At 42.4% G+C, this 26741-nt stretch overlaps 1 protein-coding gene across 1 annotated transcript; it reads right to left on the bottom strand.

Moving 5' to 3' along the window:
- On the bottom strand, positions 1-26741 carry LOC125465871 (thimet oligopeptidase-like). The gene is made up of 12 exons (XM_048559807.2): positions 26346-26741; positions 19316-19464; positions 16526-16633; positions 15663-15765; positions 10677-10837; positions 9691-9826; positions 8492-8858; positions 6070-6271; positions 5284-5470; positions 4941-5069; positions 4407-4543; positions 1-2878 (listed from the first exon to the last, which is right to left on the bottom strand). The coding sequence occupies exons 1-12, from the start codon at positions 26569-26571 to the stop codon at positions 2714-2716; spliced, it is 2070 nt and encodes a 689-aa protein (XP_048415764.1). The 5' UTR covers positions 26572-26741; the 3' UTR covers positions 1-2713.

Below are 26741 nucleotides of genomic sequence, written 5' to 3'. Positions count from 1 at the left end.
CCTAGTATACTCCCCCAACTGTTTTCTTACTAATAGTTATGCAAGCACGTAACTAGGAATATACCAAAAACACCAGGGTGTCAGAGGACAATGTAACAGTGTAGAGTTGAATATTGGGCAAGAAGTGTGTTTGGGTGTTGGGGGAGGACTGAAGCCACATCATCGATCTTGTCTCGTGATTGGAAAAAAATAATGTTTCTGACCTAAAGTCCCACTGAGAATACAGAAATCACAAAGACAGAGATTTTGATCTGTGACAAAAAAAATTAAGTCACTGTACCTGTGTAATTTTTTAAAATACACAGGAGGAATGACTTGATGCCACATATTGTAAAATCCCATCATTAACTTACTACACGGACATTGTTCACTGAAGTCAAGTAGCATCTGCCTGCCTGAAAAGATGGCAAAATTACAGTGATTACCAAAGTATAAACACTTGTTTTTACTAACTGTAGATTATACATACTATTTGCATGGGAAAACTTCTCCAAAATGATCACATTGCCTCATAATGCAGTCAGTGGCACTCATTATACTACAGAAGACCATATACACCCCTCTTCATTTGGGCCCCAGCTGCTCCGTTTATGCTCTAGGGTTTAATTTGCAGTGTATTTAACTGTTCAATATAGTTCCAGCTAGCATTTAATGCTACTTCCTAGTGAGAAAATACCAAGGGGATTTAGGTTATTCCAATGCACACATGCTTAGAGGAAATACATTCAGCAGCTGACCAATCTGAAATCAGGGACTCATCAGGTGAGGATGTATGGTCTCGAATATTTAACTCATCATCTTATAACACAGTGGACAGTATTTAGTGGATGTGATAAGAGGTCCTGCTTACCTACTGGAGGATGCCAAGAGACTTAAATTGCCTCACTAAGGGAAAGTCTGTTGATTGACAGCACTTGAGGATTGAATTGGACAGTGGCAGACCTTCTGCCAAATCCTTTAATCCCTGAACAGAGGTCACTCTCAGAGTCACCAGATAATCAGAGTCCGGCAGTTCATTTAAAGGGAAATAGTAATGACTGCTGCTGGTATTACACTCACCTGAGACCTTGAGAGGGGCAGACAGCTGGTTTTCAGCTTTTCCCACAATCGACACCTCCTAAAGTTGGGTCTCTTAATCACGCTGAGTATCGTTGAATGTATGAAGGAGGCTATAAGCAACCTCACATGGGTAAGCTTGTGCACCCTGCTTGGCAAGCTCCCACACCTGCCACTGTGTTAACATAAGCTGCAGCAGGGATGAGGCCTTTAAAATTATCACCTATTACTCAGTTAAGGATCTTAATTGGTGATGAGAAGGCAGTTTACAGACCTTCACACCACGTAATTAAATGAGGGTGGAGGTGGAACATTAAGGGAATCACCACCCACCACCCACCACACTCCTGCCTGATCAAATACCCCAACCGAAGTCACCACAGGGGAGGCCATTAAATTGCACACACTATGCTGGAACATTTACAAGTTATGCTCCCCCCCCCAAAAAAAAACCACTACTTAAGATGGCAAACTTGGGCAGAAAGTGAGGGAATATTCTCCCAAAACAGCATTCCATTACTTCTGATTATACAAATAAACTTTCCTATAAAAATTAGCCTGACAAATGCTCAAAGTATAAACATTGCAAACCCACATCACAAATAATTAGCTCGTCCACACCCATATTACCAACAACTGTACTGGGACCAAAATAATAAAGGAATATACTGCATACTAAACCAAAGTTTTGTTTCTTCACTATTTGCTTTCTTTAATTTCGTGCTCAGATGCAATTCCACAGGTGGCAGAAGCTTTCCTCCCATCACTCAGCATCAGATTTTCCAATAAGATTATTGAATAACTCCTTCAAAACCAGGAATGAAAGTTAAATGCAATGTTTCCAGTTGTGATCAGCTCTCTGACAGAGACTGGGCATGTTCCTGGTTTATGTGGCCATGTGTCACATGGGACAAAACATAATTTCAAACTGTCAGGGTCATAATTAAAATCACATTCTATGAACATTCACTGCAACATTTTAAACCATGGACCAACACTTAGAGAATAGTCTAGTAAACAAGGAGTTTTTCCCTCTTTAGTTAGTCTTAGTGATGATAAATTCACATTCCAATATTAGCCCATTAATTTGTTCACATCACAGGTCATATGGTTCTATCTTTGTAAAGTTTTGTGAAGGTAAATATTTATTAATGACAATGTTTCAGTTATCTCTTTTAAATATTGAAATTTCCCTTACGAGAGGAACTTTATTGTCTTTTGCTTAACAAGTGATGCAAGGCTACTTAAATTTAGATATTACCATTCTAGAAGGCATCACAAGGCTAACTATGTCCACATGCAATATTCTCTCACACAGATATTCAGCAAAAGGAAATACTTCAACTCCAGCAGTTACAGTAAATGGTCTACTTGTGTGAAAAGAGCCTGGTTCTCAGACCTTCAATCCTCTACAATTATCCACAGATTACAACTTTTAAAATTTCATCTGAATTTATCCTTTTGTTGGATTTAAGCAAGGTTTCTGCAACAGTGAGAGAGCTCTGGTTAAACTATTAATCTGTTTCAGTTGTTGAATAAATTAAAATTTGGAAATAATTCTTTTGGAAACCAGTCCACAGGTGATAAAAGGAGAAATTCCTGTGCCACAGTAGAAAGACAGCTGCATTCATACGATGCACAGTGAAATAAACAAATTTCAACAGGCGGAAGGAGCAGAGCATTTGTCCTGATCCACACTCAACCCTTTGCTCAGAAGGAAGGCATCTTGCTTTGGCTCACGCCCCAAGAAACTTTTCAGCATCTCTTCAGCATCCAAAGAACCACCTGGTTTAAGAATAAAGTTCCGGTAATCTAAACCAACCTAGAAAGGGAGAGAAGCACAAAATAGACAGGTTCTTTTCAAAGTGAATAGGATCTACTTTCATTTGATACTTATTAACAATAACTATATTATAGTTTATTCCCAATGAGCAAGCTGATAACTGGAATGAACAAAGGATCACAAATGTTGTAACAGGTAGTTGTAAATTGTAAAGCACACCAGCAAGTTCTGCTGCTCTCCCAGGTTGCCAGCAGGCCTCTGTGCTCAAATGAAGTGGTTGAGCAAAATAACATAGATGTACGAAAGGGGAAGTAAAAAAAAAATGTGAGGGAGAAATTAACGGGAGAATATGCTGATTGGGTTAAAATGAATTAGAATGAGGTGTGGTGATAAGGAGCATAACCACAAGCAAGTACCTATTGGGACAAATAGATATTTTCTGTACCATGCATTCTTCATTATGTATTAACTTATCATGTTACAAATAACTTTCTCATAACACTAAAAATCATTAAAAAGTGGTTTACAAGATCCAACTGACCATTAGCACATAACAAGAGCAGGCCAGACAATAGCTGATTTTATCCCTCACCTACACCTTGTACTATCCCCAAAAATCTGTACCTTTTTAACATGTCTTGGCAATACAGTTGGGTTGTATTTCGTGTGATGCAGAATCACAATTGTGTAAAGCAGCCCCTGAAGGAGGCAGGGTGGGGAGGAGTAAAACCTTGCCACACTTCATCTGTTTAGATTGGGACCTGGCAATAGTATTGAATGTTGGCTTTCACATAAAAGTTTAATGTTACTGCTCTCATGAATTGCGATCAGGCTACAAATTTAGGTGGCAACAGGACACAACAGAAAATCAGAATATATTCAAACTTCTGAGCAGAGAAGGAGAGTATCAGCTTATTTCTAAACTTAGACGTGTGAATAGCTGAAGATTTCAATAAAGAGTCAGTAATGAGAGCCGTTAATTTAAAAACGGTCACCGGAAAAAGGAGGAGAGAGATTGGGAAACATTTCTTCACTTAGGGAATTGTTGAAGCATGAAATGCTTTTTGTTACAGAAAGCAATTCATCTGAATCCACTACATCTTTTCAAGGAAACATTGTTAAAATATTTGGAGGTAAGAGGCCAGTACAAATACAAAAGAGTGAAGTAGTTTTCTTCTGTGCTGCAAGTCTTACAGGCCTACACCCCCCCTTCCAAAGGTTGTTCACTTCAGATTCACAAAATTCATGCAGACCAAAAGGCCATTTGGCCAGTCATGCCTGCAGCATCTCGATGTAGCACCAAACTCCTGCACATTGAACGAGTATTTATATTGAAACAATGTTTTCTTTAGTGCTTCAAACAAACCCTCCTTCCACCACACTCCCAGGCAGTGCAGGGAATCAATCCAATCTGCCTCAGAAGAAACAACTTATGAAAAAGAGGTCAGGTTTACTGCTTCTAATCAGCATTTAGTAACCACTTTTGTAAAATTAGGAAGGACAATCTGGTTATAGAGTTGGACACTGGTTATTTTACCATCACAACTGAGTAAAAATCCATCAGTACCTTTGAACTCATGACCCCTTCTTGGCGAAATCGGGTGTAGAACATGTCCATCGAATAAACCTCGCTCCAGAGATAACCATAGTACTGGGCATCATATCCTCCAGCCAGGTGCCCAAAAGTGGCTGGCATATTAGTTCCTGAAAAAGTGTACACAATTACATTGTTTCAGCTACCTGAACTCTTCTGAAAAAAAAAACTAAGCCAGTGTATTACCTGCCTTGTTTTTGAGATATTATTCCATAGATTAGACTGGACAGATGTACATTAACTTACAGAATGGGTGCACACAAGTATTGCTTCACATTGTTATTTATTTGGCTGAATCAGTGACTCTTTGTTGGATTGGACGCAGTAGGTGGGTCAAATAATAATCAGAAAATAAATAAGAAATAGCAGCTCACTTGATGGCCCAGTTAAAAATGACAGCATCTGCACAATACAGTTGAGCAAGGGTCCAGTTTTAAACTCCAGTCCATGCTGAAGTAGCGCATTTCAAAGCAGTAGCAGCCAAAGAAAAAAAATCTCTTCAGTTACCTGGTGATGCTGGAACTCCCATTATCTCTTTACATAACCTAGTGTACTCTTCCTTGGCATCCACATTCATGCATGTGTGCAGTGACTGGTCAACCTTTGCCAAAACTATCTGTCGCAAATTAAAGAGCCCTGTACAATGAGGAAAGGGGTAGAAAAAAAAAGTTTGCTTTTTTGCAACGGCATGAGTGCAAATATTGGTAAATCTGTTAGCAGAATACCTGAAAAGATTAAAAGTAACCTAACATGGATAAAATTAAACAACATCTGTGAGCTCTTAAAATTTTCCTCACTTATTAATTTGCTGTAAGGTTATACAGATGTGAAAAACAGCGTCAGTATTTACCTGTGTTAGCTAGTCTAGATTTAAGGAGTTTGTCCAGCAGATCTTGTGGAATCGTGTTCCCATCTTTGTAGTGCTTAGACATTTGGAGTAATGGTTCCTTCTCCCAAACCCAGTTCTCCAACATCTGAGATGGAGCCTCCACAAAATCTCGCTCAACATGCGTTCCACTGAACATGGCAAACTCAGCCTGTCAGACAATAATACGATTATTGCCTGAACTCAACTCATGGAACACAGGATGTTGTTTAAATATAATCTACACACTGAATTCAAACACAAGGCACATCCAAAAGCCAGCAATCTCAACTAAGTCCTCCTCAGCTAAGATATGAAAGGTATAGAGTATTAAGATGAATAAGTTCAAGATTCACAAGAAGTTGTCTTTTTCTACAGTGAAGTCTGGCTGATCAAGAAGCAAAATAGAAGGATCTGTAATTTGCACATGTAAGCTTTCCAACGAATAATAAGGACTGTAAACTGTATAAATGAAGACTATCAGTGAGCATTTCCAGTCCAAAACTGTCAACCATTGACCATTGCTAGAAAGTGAACAAATGAACATTGAACAATCAGGTGCAAGCTTGGCTACATATTCCAAAATTGAATAGTCTAGTGACATTGTCTTGAACATGAAGAATGGCAACTTGTCTAATGGATTGGAGGAGTGCAGTCCACCAAGAAATGCAATTTTGGGAAGAGATGGAGGTGGTGTTGGGGGAGAAAAACCTTAAAGGTTTTACATCATTGATATCAACAACAGTAACGGTAATGACATTAAGTTCTTACTTGGGAGCAGATCTGATGCATCACATGACCAAACTCATGGAAATAGGTTTCAACCTCATCATGTTGAAGTAATGATGGAGCACTGGGAGTTGGCTTGGTAAAATTTGCAACCATAGCAGCCACTGTAATCTGCCTAGTGCCATTAGGTAGCAAACATCCTGGCTGAAGGCCAAAACAAGCAGCATGTCCATACTTCCCCTCCCTGTAAAACAAAATATTTTGCAAAGATCATACTTTTAAATTTAGTTTTAACAGTGGGTGTGAATCGATTTATAATTTTGAATCACATTCAGCTTTCTCTTGAATTGACTATTAGTTAAAGACTGACTGGCATATCTCAATACTCTTGGCTTGCCTCCCCCACCCTTAACTTTAAGAAGCGATAAAAGGAGAAACAGGAATTGTACATTTGTCCACGAACTATTGCTTTTGAGCACCGTGAACATTTTCTCCCTCACCTAATCTTCCACCTTATTGATACAATTATTTGGTCATGACATCATTGATTTCTCATTCCTTTTCAGCTCTTTCCACGATTATCTCATAGTCCTTTATGTGTTGCAAGCTAAGCTTATGCACCATTTCCTATTCTGATTCATTTAGAATGAGGAACTTCTTATTATGGAACTCTTCACTTCTTTCCTCTTGTAATTTTGCAGCAGTTGATAAATTGTAAGATTAACATCCTACACCTTTCGGTCTTGTGATCTGCTCAGAGACCTGTTTATCTCCGGATATCTTAATAATTCAAGAACAAACTCACTTATATTCTATGGTTTTAACAAACAAAACCTGAACAGGGTCGAGTATCTACCTTTCTGAAATCGCAGAGTAATGCCTCTTGTTTTTAAACAAAAAAAGAGTAGGTCAGCCCAGATAGTACTGGAATACAAAATCCAGCCCTTCAGGTTCTATTTACATTTTCAAAAGTCCTTGACATTGCATAAAATTGGACAGGATACCCTGAGATCACCAATTAGTAAATAATTACTATGCAATTTTGTCAGTTACGTAAAAAATATTTTCTCTCCTCTAGCAATACAAGCCACCGTCACCACATGGATATATATCCATATGTACCCATACAGATTTTTACCACATAGCTGAGTTTTTACTTTAGGGTCTATTCCACCCAAAATGTTTTGTCATGGAGTGAAAAAACAATTTACCTTAGATTCTTACCTCAGAGGTGGCTATTCGGCCATACTGTGCTTTTTTTGAAAGAGCTATCTAATATTAGTTCCAATCCCCTTTTTTTTCCTCTACAGCCATGCAATTCTTTCATGCGTCACTTGAAATTAGCAGCACACATGCCTATCTGCATAGAACGAGAGAATGTAATGGCTGGCTATTTCACAATTTGTTTACAGCTTTAGTTTAGGCAGCATGGTGGCTCAGTGGTTAACACTGCAGCTTCAAGCACCAGGGACCCGGGTTCAAATCTAGCCTCGGGCGACTGTCTGTGCGGAGTTTGCACATTCTCCCAGTGTCTGCGTGGGCTTGCGCCGGTTTCCTCCCACAGTCCAAAGATGTGCAGGTTAGGTGAATTGGCCATACTAAATTGCCCGTTGTGTTCAGGGGTGTGTGGGTTATAGGGGGATGGGTCTGGGTGGGATGCTTCAAGGAGCGGTGTGGACTTATTGGGCCAAAGGGCCTGTTTCCACACTGTAGGGAATCTAATCTAATCGGACCTAGAATTCACCCAATTTAGGCTGATATTTTAGCACCGCAATGTGAGAACGGATTTTGTGCAGACATACAGACTTTTTCCTAGGGTGGAAATGTTTATTACGAGGGGGCATGATTTTAAGATTACTGGAGGAAGGTATACAGAAAATGTCAGAGGTAGGTTCTTCATACAGAGTGGTGGGCATGTGGTATGTACTGCCGGCAGTGGTAGTGGAGTCAGATACTTGAGAGATTTTAAGCGACTCTTGGATAGGCACATGGAGGATAGTAAAATGTAGGGTATGCAGGCTAGACCTTAGGATCTTAGTAGGATAACAGGTCGGCACAGCATCGTGGGCCGAAGAGCCTGTACAGAGCTGTACTGTTCTACGTTCTATAACTTAAACATCCGTTCTGCTTCAATGGTTCACTTGAACGTTAGTGATCTCCAAGCACTACAGTTCTCCAGACACTCGTTAACATCTGCACAAAGACATTCCACTCGGAATTACTGAATACTAATCAGGAAAGCAACTTTTTTTTCTCCTCCCTAATCTGGAGACAGAGATACTTAATTGTGTCATTTCACCTACTGATAGCAACCAGAACAGAAGTGAGTAGGGATCAAATCCAAGACTTTTTAGTCCTTTTCAGTCAGTTTCACAATGGACAATGCCTTTCACGCGAGCATTTTAATATTGTAGAATTAATTTTTGACCAATTCTATTCTCTCCTTCAAAGTTGAAGAAATCACCTTGGATATAAATCTAAATAGAACTGTCCCATCAACTCTCCAGTTGCTGTGTCTTTCACGGAATACAGTTTTACATCCTCATGCCACACAGGCACGTTCTCAATTAGTTGAAATGTTAATCCCAGAAGTTCCTGGTAGATTCCTAGCAGGCCAGAAGTTACAACATCCATCGGAAAATATTCCTTCAGAAGATTCTGATCCACCGAGTATTTTAACTCCTCCACCTGGTTCATGTAGTAGCGCAGATCCCAGGCATTTATAACATTATCAAAATCCAGCCCCCGCTTCTGACACTCTTCTTTTTTCAGCTCTAATATCACTGCCCTCTCCGCATCGCCAAGTGGTTTCAACTTCTGTGCTAATTCATCTGAAACATGAATTTGAAAAAGTTTACATGTAATGATGTAGTTCTCAACTGGACATAGATCTTCTCTGAATGAGGCTCCCAACTTCATTCCCCTATTCCCAGTGAAAGGTGAGAGACTGTTACATTGAACACCAGTCAGAAATGTTGAACACCAGTCAGAAATGTTGGTGTTGAGGGGATGGTGGTGACAGTTCAGATGATTCTGCTGGAAAGAAAATGAAAAAGGAAACCAAATAAACTGAAGATTGAAAAGCCATGTCTTTTCAGAAGCAGCTTACAGCAGACCCACGAAAGACAGTTTGAAGTTCAGTTAACTCAGATTATAAATGGACTAAACTCAACCAAAATAGTAGCAAATTGAAAAGGGGAAGTAAATAAATTGCTACTATTATTTGGGATTAAACCACTTTGATCAGACCAATGGTTACAACTGCCTACATTATTTCTTTTCTAGTTCAAATTAGCATCTAAAACAGTACAGATTGCAGGCACATGATTTACAATTGACATAATACAATCTAATCTAATATGATCACTACCCAACACATGCCTACACATAATCCCAACTTCTAAGAGCATCAGCCCTACATCCTTTACCCACCACTGTAAGTTTGTTATAAAACCCATCAAGACTACCAGTTTGTGGGTAGTTTGATGGCACTGTTTTGGATTAACTAAAAATAGGACCAGACTGTGCATGTTAATTTGATGAAGTGACCTTCTAGCAGAATGCAGGTTTCACCCGATCAGACAGGGTTTTGTCAATTGTGAAGGACAGTGGTTTAATACATTATACCAAGATATGCAATGTGTGCAAAATGAAAATCATTACCCAGAAAGACATTGACATTTTTGCTATTCTTAGCCATGTTCATTTCGAGTACAAAATCCGAGTGGGTCTTAAAATCCAGAAGACCAGACTTCTTCGTACGAAGTTCCACCAGTTCCTTAAGGATTTTTGAATTGTCCTAGTCAAGCAAGAAAAAAAGTTATATTTACTTTGTTCCCAACAATAAGCAGTATTTCCTAAAAAGTAGCATTACATTTTTCTAAACTGCCTACTAATGGACTAACTGAGATATCTGCACAGTTGCTGTACCACCTGATACATTGAAGCCACTTGCAGAACATCCGCATTGAACAGTTGCATCACATAATGAGGCACAAAGCCATAAACACTAGTAAAATCCCACACACAATCCTTCTCTCTGAATTGAAGCAACCGAGATTACCTTAATTGAGCTATAACAAAAAGACAAAACAAATCAGTGCAGTTTTCTGCTTCTCATCACAGTCCAATGATTCCTACTGGAAAGGTACCCAGCATTTTGAGGATCAGGTTTGGCTGTAATGTTTAAATTGGCGTTATATCGTTATCTAATGAGGTGGTCAAGAAATGATCTGAACTAGTCAGTAACATGCAGGAAAGAAGTTTGTCTAAAATACGGAACATTATCATTGTGATAGAGCGAGCGCGAGAGAACTGAAAATAAGGAATAATAAGAAAGTACAATGTATTGGAATTAAAAAATAAATCTGGTAAACATATTGTTAAAAGAAGTGAGTGACAGTGACAGAGCAGAACTTGCTACTGTGCAGAGTGGTTGAGTAGAATAGCACAGATGCACTTGAGAGAGCTGGATAAGTTCATAAAGGAGAAAGGATCAGAAAGATATATTGACAAAGTGAGGTTATGTAAACAGAATGGTAGGAAGCTTGTGTGCGTCATAAACACCAGCAGAAATAGTTGGGTCAAGCAGAATTTACAGTACATAAATGTAAATGACATGTAATAGACAAAAGACCAGCTTAACTCACCTCCATACAGCGGGAATTAAAGGCATGCTCCATCATCTTCCTGGTTTCTAGGACATGACATTTCTTCATCAAGGGAAAATAGTGGGGATACTTCAGAGTCACCTTTAGCTTCCCATTGTCTGTTTTCTCCAGGCTATTGATAAAGTCGTCAGGTAGGCCGCCTGGTACCAAATATTAACATAATCAACAATTAATGGCAATCATTCCAATTACTCATATTACATTTGCTTTCACCAAATACAATTTGAGGTGCTTCCCTTCAATGATTGCTAGTAAATGCAGCCAGTAATTCATTTTAGAGAAGCCATAAATGTATCTAGCTCAATTCTCTGCAAGCACCGAATTATTCAAACTCAAAATTATGCCTGCAATTGGCCTCAATATTCCTATGAGTAAACAATGCGATAAAAGATAAAAGAACATGAAAATACAATTCCACCTAAAAGAATGTTATGATGTGGAGATGCCAGTGTTTGGCTGGGATGACAAAGTCAGAAGTCACATAACACCAGGTTATAGTCCAACAGTTTATTTTAAATCACATTTATTTATTTAAAAAGAATGCTGTTGATCAAATAAGGGTAGAAGGTGCTCAGCTGTATTGCCCACTTAAGACAGCCTGCCAAAACACTATTTTTCAATTCACCCATGCAGAGGGGAGGCGTCCAAATTTTCAAGAATCCAAAGCACCATCGTATCATTAAAGCACAATTCCTTCAAGCATGAAATGAAGAAAAATGTATCAGAATAAAGAACTGGGATGAGAGAGTTTGGAAGTAGAAACTGACATGCAGACCCAAATGCTGTCTGCAAGATATCCTTAAGTGCCTTTCCAGTCAATGATAAGAGTTAAGTGTTTCAGAAAAAGCTTGGTTGTGAAATCTTTTATGATTTTAGCAGTGAGAAACAACAGGCAAGGTAATTCTACACTGTCATTGTGATTGAGTTTTATCTGCAGAGAATATGTTGATCTGTATGGTACCAACATGTAATAAGCAATAAAAACATAGCAGATTCTGTGGGAACGAGAGAGACTCGCGGTTGGTGTGTTGCCTCCCAGATGCCAGGATCCGTGATGTCTCAGATAGTGTTTTCGGGATCCTTAAGGGGGAGGGGGAGCAGCCCCAAGTCGTGGTCCACATAGGCACAAATGACATTGGTAGGAAAAGGGATGGGGATGTAAGGCAGAAATTCAAGGAGCTAGGGTGGAAGCTTAGAGCTAGATCAAGCAGAGTTGTTATCTCTGGTTTTGTTACCCATGCCACATGCTAGCGAGGTGAGGAATAGGGAGAGACAGCAGCTGAACACATGGCTACAGGAATGGTGCAGAAGGGAGGGATTCAGAAACCTGGATAATTGGGGCTCATTCTGGGGTAGGGGGTCCTCTACAAACAGAATAGTCTACACCTGAACCAAAGGAGTACCAATATCCTGGGGGGGGGGGGCGCGGTTGCTAATACTCTTCAGGAGAGTTTAAACTAATTCAGCAGGGGGATGGGAACCTGATTTATAGCTCCGGTGAATAGCAGGTTGAGAGTATTGAGGTCGTGAATAAGGTTTCAAGGTCGCAGGAGTGTACTGGCAGGCAGGAAGGTGGTTTGAAGTGTGTCTACTTCAACACTGGAGCATCCCAAATGAGGTGGGTGAACTTGCAGCATGGTTTGGTACCCGAGACTTTGATGTTGTGGCCATTTCGGAGACACAGATAGAGCAGGGACAGGAGTGGTTGTCGCAGGTTCCGGGGTTTAGATGTTACAGTAAGATCAGGGAGGGTGGTTAAAAAAAGAGAGGTGGAGGCATGGCATTGTTAGTCAAGGACAGTATTATGGTAGCAGAAAGGACATTCGATGAGGACTCGTCTACTGAGGTAGATTGGGCTGAGGTTAGAAACAGGAAAGGAGAGGTCACCCTGTTGGGAGTTTTCTATAGGCCTCCGAAAAGTTCCAGAGGTGTAGAGGAAAGGATTGCAAAGATGATTCTGGACAGGAATGAAAGTAACAGGGTAGTTGTTACAGGTGACTTTAAATTTCCAAATATTGACTGGATACGCTTTAGTTCGAGTACTTTAGATGGGTCAGTTTTTGTCCAATGTGCGCAGGAGGGTTTCCTGACACAGTATGTAAATAGGCCAACGAGACGCAAGGCCACATTGGATTTGGTACTGGGTAATGAACCAGGCCGGGTGTTAGATTTGGAGGTAGGTGAGCACTTTGGAGATAGTGACCGCAATTCGGTTACATTTACTTTAGCGATGGAAAGGGATAGGTATATACCGCAGGGCAAGAGTTATAGCTGGGGGGAAAAAGCAATTATGAGGCGATTAGGCAAGATTTAGGATGCATTGGATGGGGAAGGAAATTGTAGGGACTGGGCATAATTGAAGTGTGGAGCTTGTTCAAGGAACAGCTACTGCGTGTCCTTGATAAGTATGTTCCTGTCAGGCATGGAGGAAGTGGTCGAGCGAGGGAACCGTGGTTTACTAAAGAAGTTGAATCTTTTGTCAAGAGGAAGAAGGCGGCTTATTTAAAGATTAGGCATGAAGTCTCAGTTAGGGCACTTGAGAGTTACAGGTTGGCTAGGAAAGACCTAAAGAGAGCTAAGAACAGCCAGGATGAGACATGAGACGCCTTTGGCAGGTAGGATCAAGGAAAACCCTAAAGCATTCTGTAGGTATGTCAGGAATAAAAGAATGGCTAGAGTGAGATGAGGGCCAGTCAAGGATAGTAGTGGGAAGTTCTGTGTGGAGACCGAAAAGATAGTAAAAGCGCTAAGTGAATATTTTTCGTCAGTATTCACACATGAAAAAGACAATGTTGTTGAGAAGAATACTGAGATACAGGCTATTAGACTAGATGGGATTGAGGTTCGTAAGGAGGAGGTGTTTGCAATTCTGGAAAGTGTGAAAATAGATAAATCCCCTGGGCCAGACGGGATTTATCCTAGGATTCTCTGGGAAGCTAGGGATGAGATTACAGAGCCATTGGCTTTGATCTTTGTCATCATTGTCTACAAGAATAGTGCCAGAAGACTGGAGGATGGTAAATGTTGTCCCCTTGTTCATGAAGGGGAGTAGAGACAACCCTGGTAGTTATAGACCAGTGCGCCTTATTTCGGTTGTGGGTGAGGTGTTGGAAAGGATTATAACAGATAGGATTTATAATTATCTAGAGAAAGGAATAATTTGATTAGGGATAATCAACACGGTTTTGTGAAGGGTAGGTCATGCCTCACTAAACTTATTGACTTCTTTGAGAAGGTGACCAAATAGGTGGATGAGGGTAAAGCGGTTGATGTGGTGTATATGGATTTCAGTAAAGTATTTGATAAGGTTGCCTACGGTAGGCTATTGCAGAAATTATGGAGGCATAGGATTGAGGGTGATTTAGTGGTTTGGATCAGAAATTGGTTAGCTGGAAGAAGACAGAGGGTGGTTGTTGATAGGAAATGTTAATCCTGGAGTTCAGTTATTAGTGGCGTACCGCAAGGATGTTTTGGGGCCACCTCAATTTGTCATTTTTATAAATGACCTGGTAAGGGCGTAGAAGGGTGGGTTAGTAAATTTGTGGAGGACACTAAAGTCGGTGGAGTTGTGGATAGTGCTGAACGATGTTGCAGAGGGACACAGATAAGCTGCAGAGCTGGGCTGAGAGGTGGCAAATGGAGTTTAATGTGGAAAAGTGTGAGGTGATTCACTCTGGAAGCAGTAACAGGAATACAGAGTATTGGGCTAATGGTAAGATTCTTGGTAGTTTGGATGAGCAAAGAGATCTTGGTGTCCATGTGCATAGATCTCTGAACGTTGCTACCCAGGTTGATAGGGCTGTTAGGAAGGCGTACGGTGTGTTAGATTTTACTGGTAGACGGATTGCGTTTCGGAGCCATGGTATTGTGTACAGTTCTGGTTGCTGCATTATAGGAAGGATGTGGAAGCATTGGAAAGGGTGCAGAGGAGATTTACCAGGATGTTGCCTGATATGGAGGGAAGGTCTTATGAGGAAAGGCTGAGGGACTTGAGGCTGTTTTCATTAGAGAGAAGAAGGTTAAGAGGTGACTTAATAGAGACATACAAGTTGATCAGTGGATTAGATAGGGTGGACAGGGAGATCCTTTTTTCTCAGATGGTGATGGCTAGCACAAGGGGACATAGCTTCAAATTGTGGAGTGATAGATATAGGACAGATGTCAGAGGTAGGTTTCTTTACTCAGAGTAGAAAGGGCCTGCAACAGGAGTAGACTTGCCAAGTTTAAGGGCATTTAAATGGTCATTGGATAAACATATAGATGACAATGGAATAGTGTAGGTTAGATGGGCTTCAGATTGGTTTCACAGGTTGGCACAACATCAAGGGCCAAAGGGCCTGTACTGTGCTATAATGTTTTATGTTCAAAGTCCCAAACCACATCAACAAACTCTGTGCTTTTGATGGCTGAGGTATAAGGGTTTTAATGGACATCTCAAAAATCTCTTTACTTGGAATTATTCCTTTTTTTTACATCTGCCATCTGGTCTTCAGATTAAAAACTCATTCAAAACATGACAGTGCAGTGAGACTTGAAAGGTCCCACTACAAGGTGGGACTCCAAGGTCAGTCTGTCTAAGGGCCAATGAAGCATTTACGCTGATAGGCTGTACCTCACAGCAAGCAAACAAACAAAAAAACAATAATCTGGATTTAAAAACCTGTTTCATTACTATATGCAGGCTCAATTCCAATCAAATAAAAACCAAAAGAACTGCGGATGCTGCAAATCAAGAATAAAAACAAAGTTACTGGAAAAGCTCAGCAGGTCTGACAGCATTTGTGAAGGGAAAAAGCAGTGTTAACGTTTTCGGTCTGGTTCTGAGGAAGGGCCACCGGACCGAAAGTGTTCACTCTTTTTTTCCTTCACAGATGCTACCAGACCTGCTGAGCTTTTACAGCAACTTTGGAATTGAACAAAAGCAAAAACAGTCATATTGTTTAATCAAAGCAACTTATCTCTTACCCAATTCATCCTGTGTGAACTCCAAGAAGGTTGTATTCTCATTCAGGTTCTTGCTGAAATCAATACACAAGGTGCTGATTCTCTTCTTGATGTCTTTGATCTCCTAAAGCACAGAATAAATGAGCAGTGAGTCCTCCAATACCTCCTGGCTTATTGAGTAGAGAAAGGAGTAAGGTAATTATGTATTTCCACCATAATACGTTTTTTTTGGACACACTGTTAGAAACCACAGAAATATTAATAACATCCTAACTAATCCTTTATACTATAGGATACAAAAATTATAAAGCCTGGAGTTTCATGAAAGGACTTGTGGATAAATCCATCTGGTGATGCTTGGGGCATATGAACCAGAAGGTCCCAACTTCCATATTTTCTAATGTTTTGTACTCAGTCAAATGATCTCGGTTGGTAACGGAAATCACATTGCGGTAAAGCTGAAGATTGGTTGATTGAGAGACAGAGAGATGCTCACCTGATCCTCCTTGCCCACAAGAAGTGCTCCAAAAAGCACTCAGCTGTCAGAGCCACCTGCTCCCATACACATTTCAGTCTCATTTTCCCAAGCCCTGGGAAACCTAGAGAGCAGCTGTCAAGTTTAAATCAGGGTCAGAACTATGTTAATTTAACATTAAGATGAAGCGTCCTGTCACTTCAAGGCATGAAACATGTACACTATTATTCACTGCCATAAAAATAGGGAGAGATATATATACATTGCAGGTTGGTGATACATTGTGATATTTTGCTTTAAACACCCTATACGACAGCTATGAGAGTTTAATATCAAATCCATTGTATATCATTAGCATTCTGCTTTCGTTGGGTCTCATCTACAAATGTAGTTTTTAACCATTACTTACATCTTGCTTATCTTTACACAGGTGGAGTCCATTTCTCTTTCCTAGTTTCAATAATCTTTCCATGTAGCGTCTGGCCTCTGGTTGTAGATCTTCAGCCTGATGCTTCTCCTGCAAGATCAAGCCCCCAGAATGAAGCAACAGCTTGAGTGTCTTTCAAATAGATTTGCTTTCTTCTAATCAAAATGTATAAGAGCTATTTTTTGTGTAAACAAAATTCATATTTCACGCAAAACATTTTTAGTTCCTAATTCTGTCAACAAGTCAACAAGTTAAATCTAGAGCTAGTTGTAAGGAGGAACTATATAGTTCTTCTGTTCTATGAGCAGGGGTGGCAATTGAACCCCTCAAGGCCTCAATTCCACTTTCATGTCTGCTCCCTAAAACCCTTCCAACCATCACTAAATCACAGAAGATTTTAGTTCTGCTAACCAACCTCACTTAGGGGGCCTTAACAGAAATCTCCTGAAAATGCAAGTCTACTACATCCATTGGCTCCCCTTTATCAAGTATGTTAGTAACAACCTCAAAAAATTCCAACAATTTCAAACATTCACAAATTCACGCTTTATGCCTGTTTCGGAATTTCCACCTTGCAGGCTCCAGCTGCCTCCTCTTTACCGTGGACCTGCAATCATTTACACATCCACCTGCCACCAAGATGGTTTCAGGGCTTTCTATTTCTTCCTGGAATGAAGGGGACCTGAACTGTTCCCAACAATCGCCACCCATCTACGCTTGGCCAAGCTCATCCTCACCCTCAACAATTTCTCTCTTAACTCCTCCTTTTTTTTCCCCCCAGGTCAGGAGTGGCCAGGAGTACCGCATGGACTGCTGTTAGATCTGTCTCTTTGTGGGGTACGTGGAACATTCCTATGCCAGCCTCCACCCTTTCTCTGATATATCATCGGTACTGCTTCCCTCTCTCATCCAGAATTGGAAATGTTCATTGATTTCACTTACAATTTCTACCCTGCCCATCTCTAGCTCCTCCCTTCCCATCTCTGTTTTTTTATTTCTGGAAACAAACTGGCCACTAATATTCACTATAAACCCACTAACTCCCACACCTACCTTGATTACAAATCCTCACACCTTGCTTCCTGTAAAGACTCAATTCCATTCTCCCGGTTCCTTTGTCTCTACCGCATGTGTTCCATGAGACCAACTGCAACAAGTGAGCCTCCGAAATGTCCACCTTCTTTCTCAACTGAGGATTCCCCAGCAGTTGGATAGGACCTTGTTGAGGGTCCTGTTGCCATCTCCCTCACTTCTGCCTTCAACCACTGCCTTTCCTTCTGCAACAGCGATGGGGTTCCCTTTTCCTTAGCTATCATCCCACCAGCATCCACATTCAGCAGATCATCAGCCACCATTTCCACCACCTCCAGCAAGATGCCACCACCAGACACACAGTCCCCTCTCCTCCCTTTTCTGCCTTCCGCAGGGACCGTTCCCTCTAGGACACCCTGGTCCACTCTTCATACACTCCAACACCCTCCCATAGCCCCACGGCACCTTCCCTTGCAACCAGTGAAAGTGTAACACCTGCCCATTTATCTTCTCCCTGCTCAATATCCAGGGACCCAAACATTCCTTCCAGGTGAAGCAGCACTTCCCAGAATCTAGTCTGCTCCATTCACTGCTCACAATGTGGTCTCCTCTACATTAGGGAGACAAAGCATAGACCGGGTGACCACTTCGCAGAGCATCTACATTCCGCCTGCAAAAAAAGATTGCGCTTCCAGCTGCCTGCCACTTTAATGCCCTACCCAGTTCTCTGGCCAACATCTGTCTCATGCTTGCTGCAGTGTTCCAGCAAAGCTTGAAGCAAGCTGGAAGAACAACACCTCATCTTCCACTTGGGGACCCTGCTGCCCTCTAGACTCAATATCGAGTTCAATAACTTTAGGATCTGAATGTCTCCCATGTCCTAACCCCCCCCAACCCCACACACCAGGTCTCGTTATCATATCGTCTGACATTAACAATAGGTAGTGTGTAGTCACTGACAGTCACAATTAAAAGTTATTCACCCTCCTACCCAGATCACTATCCACTCCTTTATCTGTCCAACCATTCTTCTCTCTCTTTGGGCTCTATCCCCACATATTGTTTACTCCTTACCCTTTCCCCCACCCTATCTTCTGCATATAAACTGACATTTTCCCAGCTAAATCAGTTCTGAGGAAGGGTCACTGGATCCGAAACATTAGCTCTGATTTCTCTTCACAGATGCTGACAGACCTGCTGAGATTTTCCAGCAACTTCTGTTTTTCAGCACTCACAATTCTTTTGGTTTTTAATCTCAAATTCATGCTGCGATTCTAGCATTTTTCCTACTCCAAGGATGACTGGTCTGAGCTTCCCTGGTTTTTCCTCTTCCTGAACCACTGCAACCATGAGGTGGAAGCACCCCTAAAGCTATTAGGAAGAGAGTTCCAGGATTTTCACCCAGCAACACTGAAGGAACAGCAATATAGATCCAGGTCAGGATGGTGTGTGGCTTGAAGGGAAATGAAGGTGTTGGTTTGCCCATACTTCCCATGCCCTTTCCTTTGAATGTAGATGTTGTGCATTTGGTAGGTGCTTTTGAAGGTGCAGCAGCCATCAAGAGCAGGCACTGATTGTCATTTTTCTCTTTAGCCTGAGAAGCTGAGGTTAATTCAAAGTGATGTCGCTGCAAGCAGTTTTCTGCCCCCAATTTTTAAGCTAAAATTCTAGATTGCATCGGAAGGAATCCTGGAAGATAAGTGATCTTTTAGCAGCCTCTTCGTTCAACTAAATTATCACCTGAAGAGCAACGATCCTCTTGTAAACATCTTCTCTCATACTCATCTCCACGTCAAACTCTGACAGCTGTTTGTCCGCCTCAGTGCTTGCAGCCCGAACTTCTTTGCAAGGAGAGACATGCTGAGGGAAATCTAGAATATTCCGTTGCACTGAAATATTAAGACAAAAAGTCTCAGTAGTGAAAGTAATATGTTCAACAGATCAGATCAATGTCATGACTTGAAAAGGGTGACAGGAAACTGGTGGTAGTTAACTGATGAAAAAAATGCCTTGGTGATGAGATCAAAAATGCTCAGTTGTGTGTATGGGCAATTCTGAATATAAAACAGGGGTAATAGAACAGTAGTAAGAATAGTGCTGCATGGCACGAAGGGCACTTTGACTTTGCTCACTCTTGGATTTCAGATTTCTGCTCTGATTTAAAGTAGCCAATTCATATCGTGGTGGTCTTATCAATTTGAAACAATGCCCAACTTTGTTTGCTCAGTTTACCTGCTGCTGAAAACCTTGTCTATGCTTTTGCTGCCTTTCGATAACTCCAATTCACTTCGGACACGTCTCTTGTATTTAACCTCTGCAAGTTTGAGGTCATTCAAAGCTCTTCTGTCCACGTCCCTAAGATTACCAGTTCTGCTCAGACATCACTTCATGCCCTTGGCTCCTCCCAATCTCTAATCTTCTATAATCCTCAGATTCTGGTCTCTTTAGTATTCCTGACTTTAATCATTTTACCATTGGCAAATGTGCCTTTAATTGTCTAGGCTCTAAGATTTGCAATTTCTTTTCTGGACTTCTATTTCCTCCTCTAATACACTTTCCTCATGCATTTGATCTAATATTTTATTATGTAGCTCAATATGAAATTTAGTTCCATAATGCTCCTGCAAAACCTTGGGGGTTTTTTTAATGATAAAGACATTATATAAATGATAGTTGTTGTTATACATTTCATGGGCTTACTTTGTTTTTATATTCCTTTGAGACTGTGAAAGGCATCATACTGTAATCTAACCTTATAATCAAATATCTTTGATGGACCTAATGACTCCTACATCTTATGGTCTAACATCCACAAATCTTCCAGCATGCATTAGTGGATGCCAACTGGAAGTCTTTCATTCAAAAGTACATCATCACAGTCATTTTTTAAAGGAGGACAAAACAAGGAATTTATGGTAGAAGAATCAGTATATCAATTTGCACACATATTGCTAATACTTGAAATATAATTTCACAAAAAGCTGTGTGAACATTCTGTGAATGTGCAATGTATTTAGTTGACTAAACAGTTCATAGTTTGTGTGAACTCTAGGTTCCACTGTGCCATTGTGAAAGCTGACATAGCTTCAGAATTATTAGACCAACAAAGCCATGGAGAGAGCAAGGTAAAGCCTCCTGTCAGCAGCTATTCCCACAGAATACTGCTGAATGTTTGGACTGTTGTTTACAAATGCTTTCCCACAATATGTAACTCTCCAGCCAGTGCTTTCTGGATACTATATTGTCAATTTGAAGGGGCCACCAGAGAAATTTCTTGATGCTTCATTGTCAGTGCAGACAAAAAAAAAGTAACAAATTCCTCATTCCTCCATTCAATTTTGTTTGGAAATTCAGAAAAGTAGGAGGTTTGCAATTGCAGTGTTCATGGATCAGTCTCTGCAATTAGAACTAAAGGATAGATTGAAAATAAAGAGGGATTGACATTGGAGGTACTGAACAAAAAAATACCAAATGCCCAAACAGTGTCACAGTGGTTGAATACAATTAACTGCCAACAAGTGTCAGAAAGCTTTTAAACATTAGGAGCAATTGCAGATAGGCAATCCTGCTGGAATGAAAGTCCTTAGTACAGGTCACTGATTTCATCTGCTGACTAAATTCTTACTTAAGCCTTTGTTCCTCTTGACTCAACTATTAGACCATAAGACATAGGAGTGGAAGTAAGGCCATTCGGTCCATCAAGTCCACTCCACCATTTAAATCATGGCTGATGGGCATTTCAACACCACTTCCCTGCACTCTCCCCGTAGCCCTTGATTCCTTTTGAGATCAAGAATTTGTTGATCTCTGCCTTGAAGGCATCCAACGTCCCGGCCTCCATTTATTCTAATAAATTTCAACATGGCCTCTTTCCATTTGGCCTCTACAAACTTGCTCATCCAAAATTCTGTTCCTCATGTCTTGATAACCTTGTGCTTTTGACTAGCAGTGGCTCCTAATTAAACATTTCCTCAATTTTAAAATTCTCATTCTTGATTTAAAATCTCTTTGTGGTCTTGCCATTCCCAATTTCAGTGAATTCCTCAAGCTGCACAACCCTCCCAGATCTCTGCATTCCTCGAATTCTGGCCCCTTGCACATCTCCAATTTTAATATCTGCATTATGGATGACCATATTTTCAGTTGTCTTGACTATAAGATCTGGAATACCCTCCCTAAATTCCTCCACCTCTCCTCCCCATTTTAAGACACTCCTTAAAAACCACCTTTCTGACAAAGTGTTTGGTCATCTGCCCTCGTACCTCCTTAAGTGGTTCAGTGCCAAATATTGGTTTATGACATTCCATTTTGTTTTTTTTAAGTTAAAAATGCTGTATAAATAGAAATATCTATCACGGGATGTGATCAAAACCAGACAATTTTTCATTCAAGATGATTCCAGAGGACTAAGACTAACCTTTCAAAACAAGGGAGATAGGGAAAGTAAGATCTAATTGACCTGAAGTGGGTGGTGGGATAACCAGGAAAATTGTAGCTGTCACTTGGAAGGGTATGCTTTAATATATGGCAGCCAATGGGGATGCATAACAATACAATTTGTGCCTTACATATAGGATTGATTTGTCAATGAAGACAATTGATGAGGTACTGAAGCTGACACAGTTTGAGATATTTTTATATAAAAACAAAATCAACCTGTTCAGACTTATGACACACCCCTGCAGCAGGTGGGACTATAGCCAAGATGTCCTGGCTCAGACATGGAGTGAACCACAACAGTCCTCATTGACATTACGCATTTTAAAAGTGTCACATAATAGGCTTTAATTTTGTCAGCCAACCTGTGGGATTTAAAGGGTAGTAAGGTACCATATGACAAGGACTAAAGATAATTAGCAGTAGAATCAGGGCAAAGGAGGAGAATTCTTTTCAACACTGGATGTATGATGCTCTGTTTTTATGAATTCTCAAAAGTGAGAACTTGTGAAAGAAAAACATCGCAGGTCTCGGTGGGAAAGAGCAGGTGGTACTCGTGTGGAACTCTCTCAGACAGCCAGCATAGACAAGGGCCCCTTTTCCATGCAGTGAGTTTCTATTGATTCAAACAATAAAAATCACTGTAATAAAATGTGAGGCTGGATGAACACAGCAGGCCAAGCAGCATCTCAGGAGCACGAAAGCTGACGTTTCGGGCCTAGACCCTTCATCAGAGAGGGGGATGGGGAGAGGGAACTGGAATAAATAGGGAGAGAGGGGGAGGTGGACCGAAGATGGAGAGAAAAGAAGATAGGTGGAGAGAGTATAGGTGGGGAGGTAGGGAGGGGATAGGTCAGTCCAGGGAAGACGGACAGGTCAAGGAGGTGGGATGAGGTTAGTAGGTAGATAGGGGTGCAGCTTGGGGTGGGAGGAAGGGATGGGTGAGAGGAAGAACCGGTTAGGGAGGCAGAGACAGGTTGGACTGGTTTTGGGATGCAGTGGGTGGGGGGGGAAGAGCTGGGCTGGTTGTGTGGTGCAGTGGGGGGAGGGGACGAACTGGGCTGGTTTTGGGATGCAGTAGGGGAAGGGGAGATTTTGAAACTGGTGAAGTCCACATTGATACCATTAGGCTGCAGGGTTCCCAGGCGGAATATGAGATGCTGTTCCTGCAACCTTCGGGTGGCATCACTGTGGCACTGCAGGAGGCCCATGACGGACATGTCATCTAGAGAATGGGAGGGGGAGTGGAAATGGTTTGCGACTGGGAGGTGCAGTTGTTTGTTGTGAACTGAGCGGAGGTGTTCTGCAAAGCGGTCCCCAAGCCTCCGCTTGGTTTCCCCAATGTAGAGGTAGCCACACCGGGTACAGTGGATGCAGTATACCACATTGGCAGATGTGCAGGTGAACCTCTGCTTAATGTGGAATGTCATCTTGGGGCCTGGGATAGGGGTGAGGGAGGAGGTGTGGGGGCAAGTGTAGCATTTCCTGCGGTTGCAGGGGAAGGTGCCGGGTGTGGTGGGGTTGGAGGGCAGTGTGGAGCGAACAAGGGAGTCACGGAGAGAGTGGTCTCTCCAGAAAGCAGACAGGGGTGGGGATGGAAAAATGTCTTGGGTGGTGGGGTCGGATTGTAAATGGCAGAAGTGTCGGAGGATGATGCGTTGTATCCGGAGGTTGGTAGGGTGGTGTGTGAGAACGAGGGGGATCCTCTTTGGGCGGTTGTGGGGGGGGCAGGGTGTGAGGGATGTGTTGCAGGAAATACGGGAGACGCGGTCAAGGGCGTTCTCGATCACTGTGGGGGGAAAGTTGCGGTCCTTGAAGAACTTGGACATCTGGGATGTGCGGGAGTGGAATGTTTTATCGTGGGAGCAGATGCGGCAGAGGCGGAGGAATTGGGAATAGGGGATGGAATTTTTGCAGGATGTTGGGTGGGAGGAGGTGTATTCTAGGTAGCTGTGGGAGTCGGTGGGCTTGAAATGGACATCAGTTACAAGCTGGTTGCCTGAGATGGAGACTGAGAGGTCCAGGAAGGTGAAGGATGTGCTGGAGATGGCCCAGGTGAACTGAAGGTTGGGGTGGAAGGTGTTGGTGAAGTGGATGAACTGTTCGAGCTCCTCTGGGGAGCAAGAGGCAGCGCCGATATAGTCAATGTACCGGAGGAAGAGGTGGGGTTTGGGGCCTGTGTAGGTGCGGAAGAGGGACTGTTCCACGTAACCTACAAAGAGGCAGGCATAGCGGGGCCCATGGCCACCCCCTTAGTCTGTAGGAAGTGGGAAGAGTCAAAAGAGAAGTTCCGCTCAGTTCGCAACAAACAACTGCACCTCCCAGTGCAAACCATTTCCACTCCCCCTCCCATTCTCTAGATGACACGTCCGTCATGGGCCTCCTGCAGTGCCACAGTGATGCCACCCGAAGGTTGCAGGAACAGCAACTTATATTCCGCCTGGGGACCCTGCAGCATAATGGTATCAATGTGGACTTCACCAGTTTCAAAATCTCCCCTTCCCCTACTGCATCCCTAAACCAGCCCAGTTCGTCCCCTCCCCCCACTGCACCACACAACCAGCCCAGCTCTTCCCCCCCACCCACTGCATCCCAAAACCAGTCCAACCTGTCTCTGCCTCCCTAACCTGTTCTTCCTCTCACCCATCCCTTCCTCCCACCCCAAGCCGCACCCCCATCTACCTACTAACCTCATCCCACCTCCTTGACCTGTCTGTCTTCCCTGGACTGACCTATCCCCTCCCTACCTCCCCACCTATCTTCTTTACTCTCCATCTTCGGTCCGCCTCCCCCTCTCTCCCTATTTATTCCAGTTCCCTCTCCCCATCCCCCTCTCTGATGAAGGGTCTAGGCCCGAAACGTCAGCTTTTGTGCTCCCGAGATGCTGCTTGGCCTGCTGTGTTCATCCAGCCTCACATTTTATTATCTTGGAATTCTCCAGCATCTGCAGTTCCCATTATCTCTAATAAAAAAATCACTCTCCCAGGTGAATTAGTTAACTCAACAGGAAAGTCTTCTTTCTGTTGACAATGGAACTTGATACCATTTTATGAGATGTATCAGTCACGGTTGACATCAATTCCAAACTCAAGTCTTTTGAAACATTTTTCCCAAGCATATCTGAAAAGGAAAATTCATCATCCGGAAGAGAAACAATTCAAGTCCACCGGGAAAAGGCAGGAGAAGTGGCACTTGGTGAACCGCACCTTTCGACAGCTGGTACAAACTTGACAATCTGACTGGCCTCCTTCTATGCTGTAACATTCTATACTTCAAAGAGTATCAGATTAAATAATAACATTAACAATATATATCTAACTTTGTTCTTTTAAAAGAGCAACCAAAAACCAGTTAGAAAGTCCAATCTGTTCTGAACTTTAACTCTGTAAAGTCCTTTGTTGCTTTTCACTGAAGACCAGACCTAGATGATCTTAGGAACTAGAGTACAGCACAGTAGGCTGGAAAAAAATTACCTTAATAAAGGCATAGCCATCAGATCTTGGAAGCAGAGGCATTTAAGGCACAGATGCATTTGTTTTACTTTGAAAATTTATCACTATCCCAACATCAGAATGCTCGCTCCATCCAGCTGCACACAGTTCTCAAGAAGTGTACACAGAATCTTCCCCAACCAAGTTCTCCCTGTCCATGCACCAAATTCCACTCGAAACACTGCAGCTCAGGGGAGGTGTGGGTTACCCCAACCTCTTTCTGCCTAAGGAGGGGGAGGTAGGTTCTGAATATTGCTAGGCAGCATCCATGGACAGAAAGCAAGCTAACATTTCGAGTTTAGATCACCCTTGAAGAGACAACTAGACTCGAAACGTTAGTTTGCTTTCCCTCCATGGATGCCACCTGACCTGCTGTGGTCTCTAGGAATTTTTTTTGTTTTCAGTACAAATTCCAGCATGTGCAGTAACTTGCTTCGAAATAATACCACTCTGGTTTATAGGGACCTGCTATACTTGACTCTGCCCATCGGGCAGGAGTCTCCGTCGACACAGTAAGCGGGTGGAGACGGCATCTCCATTAACTCACGTTGACCACGGAAAGGAGCCTCCTACTTTTGCTCTGCCCGTCAGGAGCGGTGCTCTCTATCCTAGAGGAGCAGTTTGCCCCTGGGGAAAGTGGCAGTGTAGGGTGAGGGTGTCGCACACGTGGCCAGTCGCACAAACACAAGTCTCCACCCAGCTTCACCCATTTCTGATGGAGGGTCCCGACCCGAAACGTCAAGCTTTCCTGCTCCTGCTCCTCTGAGGCTGCCTGGCCTACTGTGTCCATCCAGCTTCACACCGTGTGATCTCCACCCGGCTCCCCGCGCCCACAAGCTTACCCGTATATTCGACCTCGATGTCCGCCAGCTCCTTCAGCGTGTTGTCGTACTCCACCTCGGCCAGATCCAGCGAGCCGACTCGGTCGTACACTTGCTTGGTCCGGCGGATCAGGGCCTGAACCTCCTGCTCGATTTGCTGTTTGCTCAGGTTCCAGCGGAGGTGATTAGGGCCCACGGGGTCTCCTCTGCCGGTAACGCCGATCAGAGACTCGCCGGTCGGAGACATGGCGCTTTGTTTTCGGTGTACTGGTGTCCGGGGATCGGGAGCAATCGGTGAGTTACGGAGGATTACCGTTTGCTCTCACACTTGACACTGTCACGCCGCTGGCCTCCGCGATTCAAACCAACGGCAAACGCCAGGTTCCGCCTCCCCATCCATATCATTGGACACATACG

Source organism: Stegostoma tigrinum, chromosome 30 (assembly GCF_030684315.1).
Source record: "Stegostoma tigrinum isolate sSteTig4 chromosome 30, sSteTig4.hap1, whole genome shotgun sequence".
NCBI lineage: Eukaryota > Metazoa > Chordata > Chondrichthyes > Orectolobiformes > Stegostomatidae > Stegostoma > Stegostoma tigrinum.
Note: the sequence above shows the minus strand (reverse complement) of the source record. Positions and strands in the feature narration are given on the sequence as shown.

What these genes read in the sequence shown, in the direction of transcription:
- LOC125465871 (XM_048559807.2), bottom strand. Translation starts at nt 26,571, where the DNA reads ATGTCTCCGACCGGCGAGTCTCTGATCGGCGTTACCGGCAGAGGAGAC. An exon ending in TGTGTAAAGATAAGCAAGAT is followed by an intron (nt 15,766 to 16,525) that starts GTAAGTAATGGT and finishes TCTGTGCTTTAG; the next exon opens with GAGATCAAAGACATCAAGAA. An exon ending in GTTCACACAGGATGAATTGG is followed by an intron (nt 10,838 to 15,662) that starts GTAAGAGATAAG and finishes ATTTGGTACCAG; the next exon opens with GCGGCCTACCTGACGACTTT.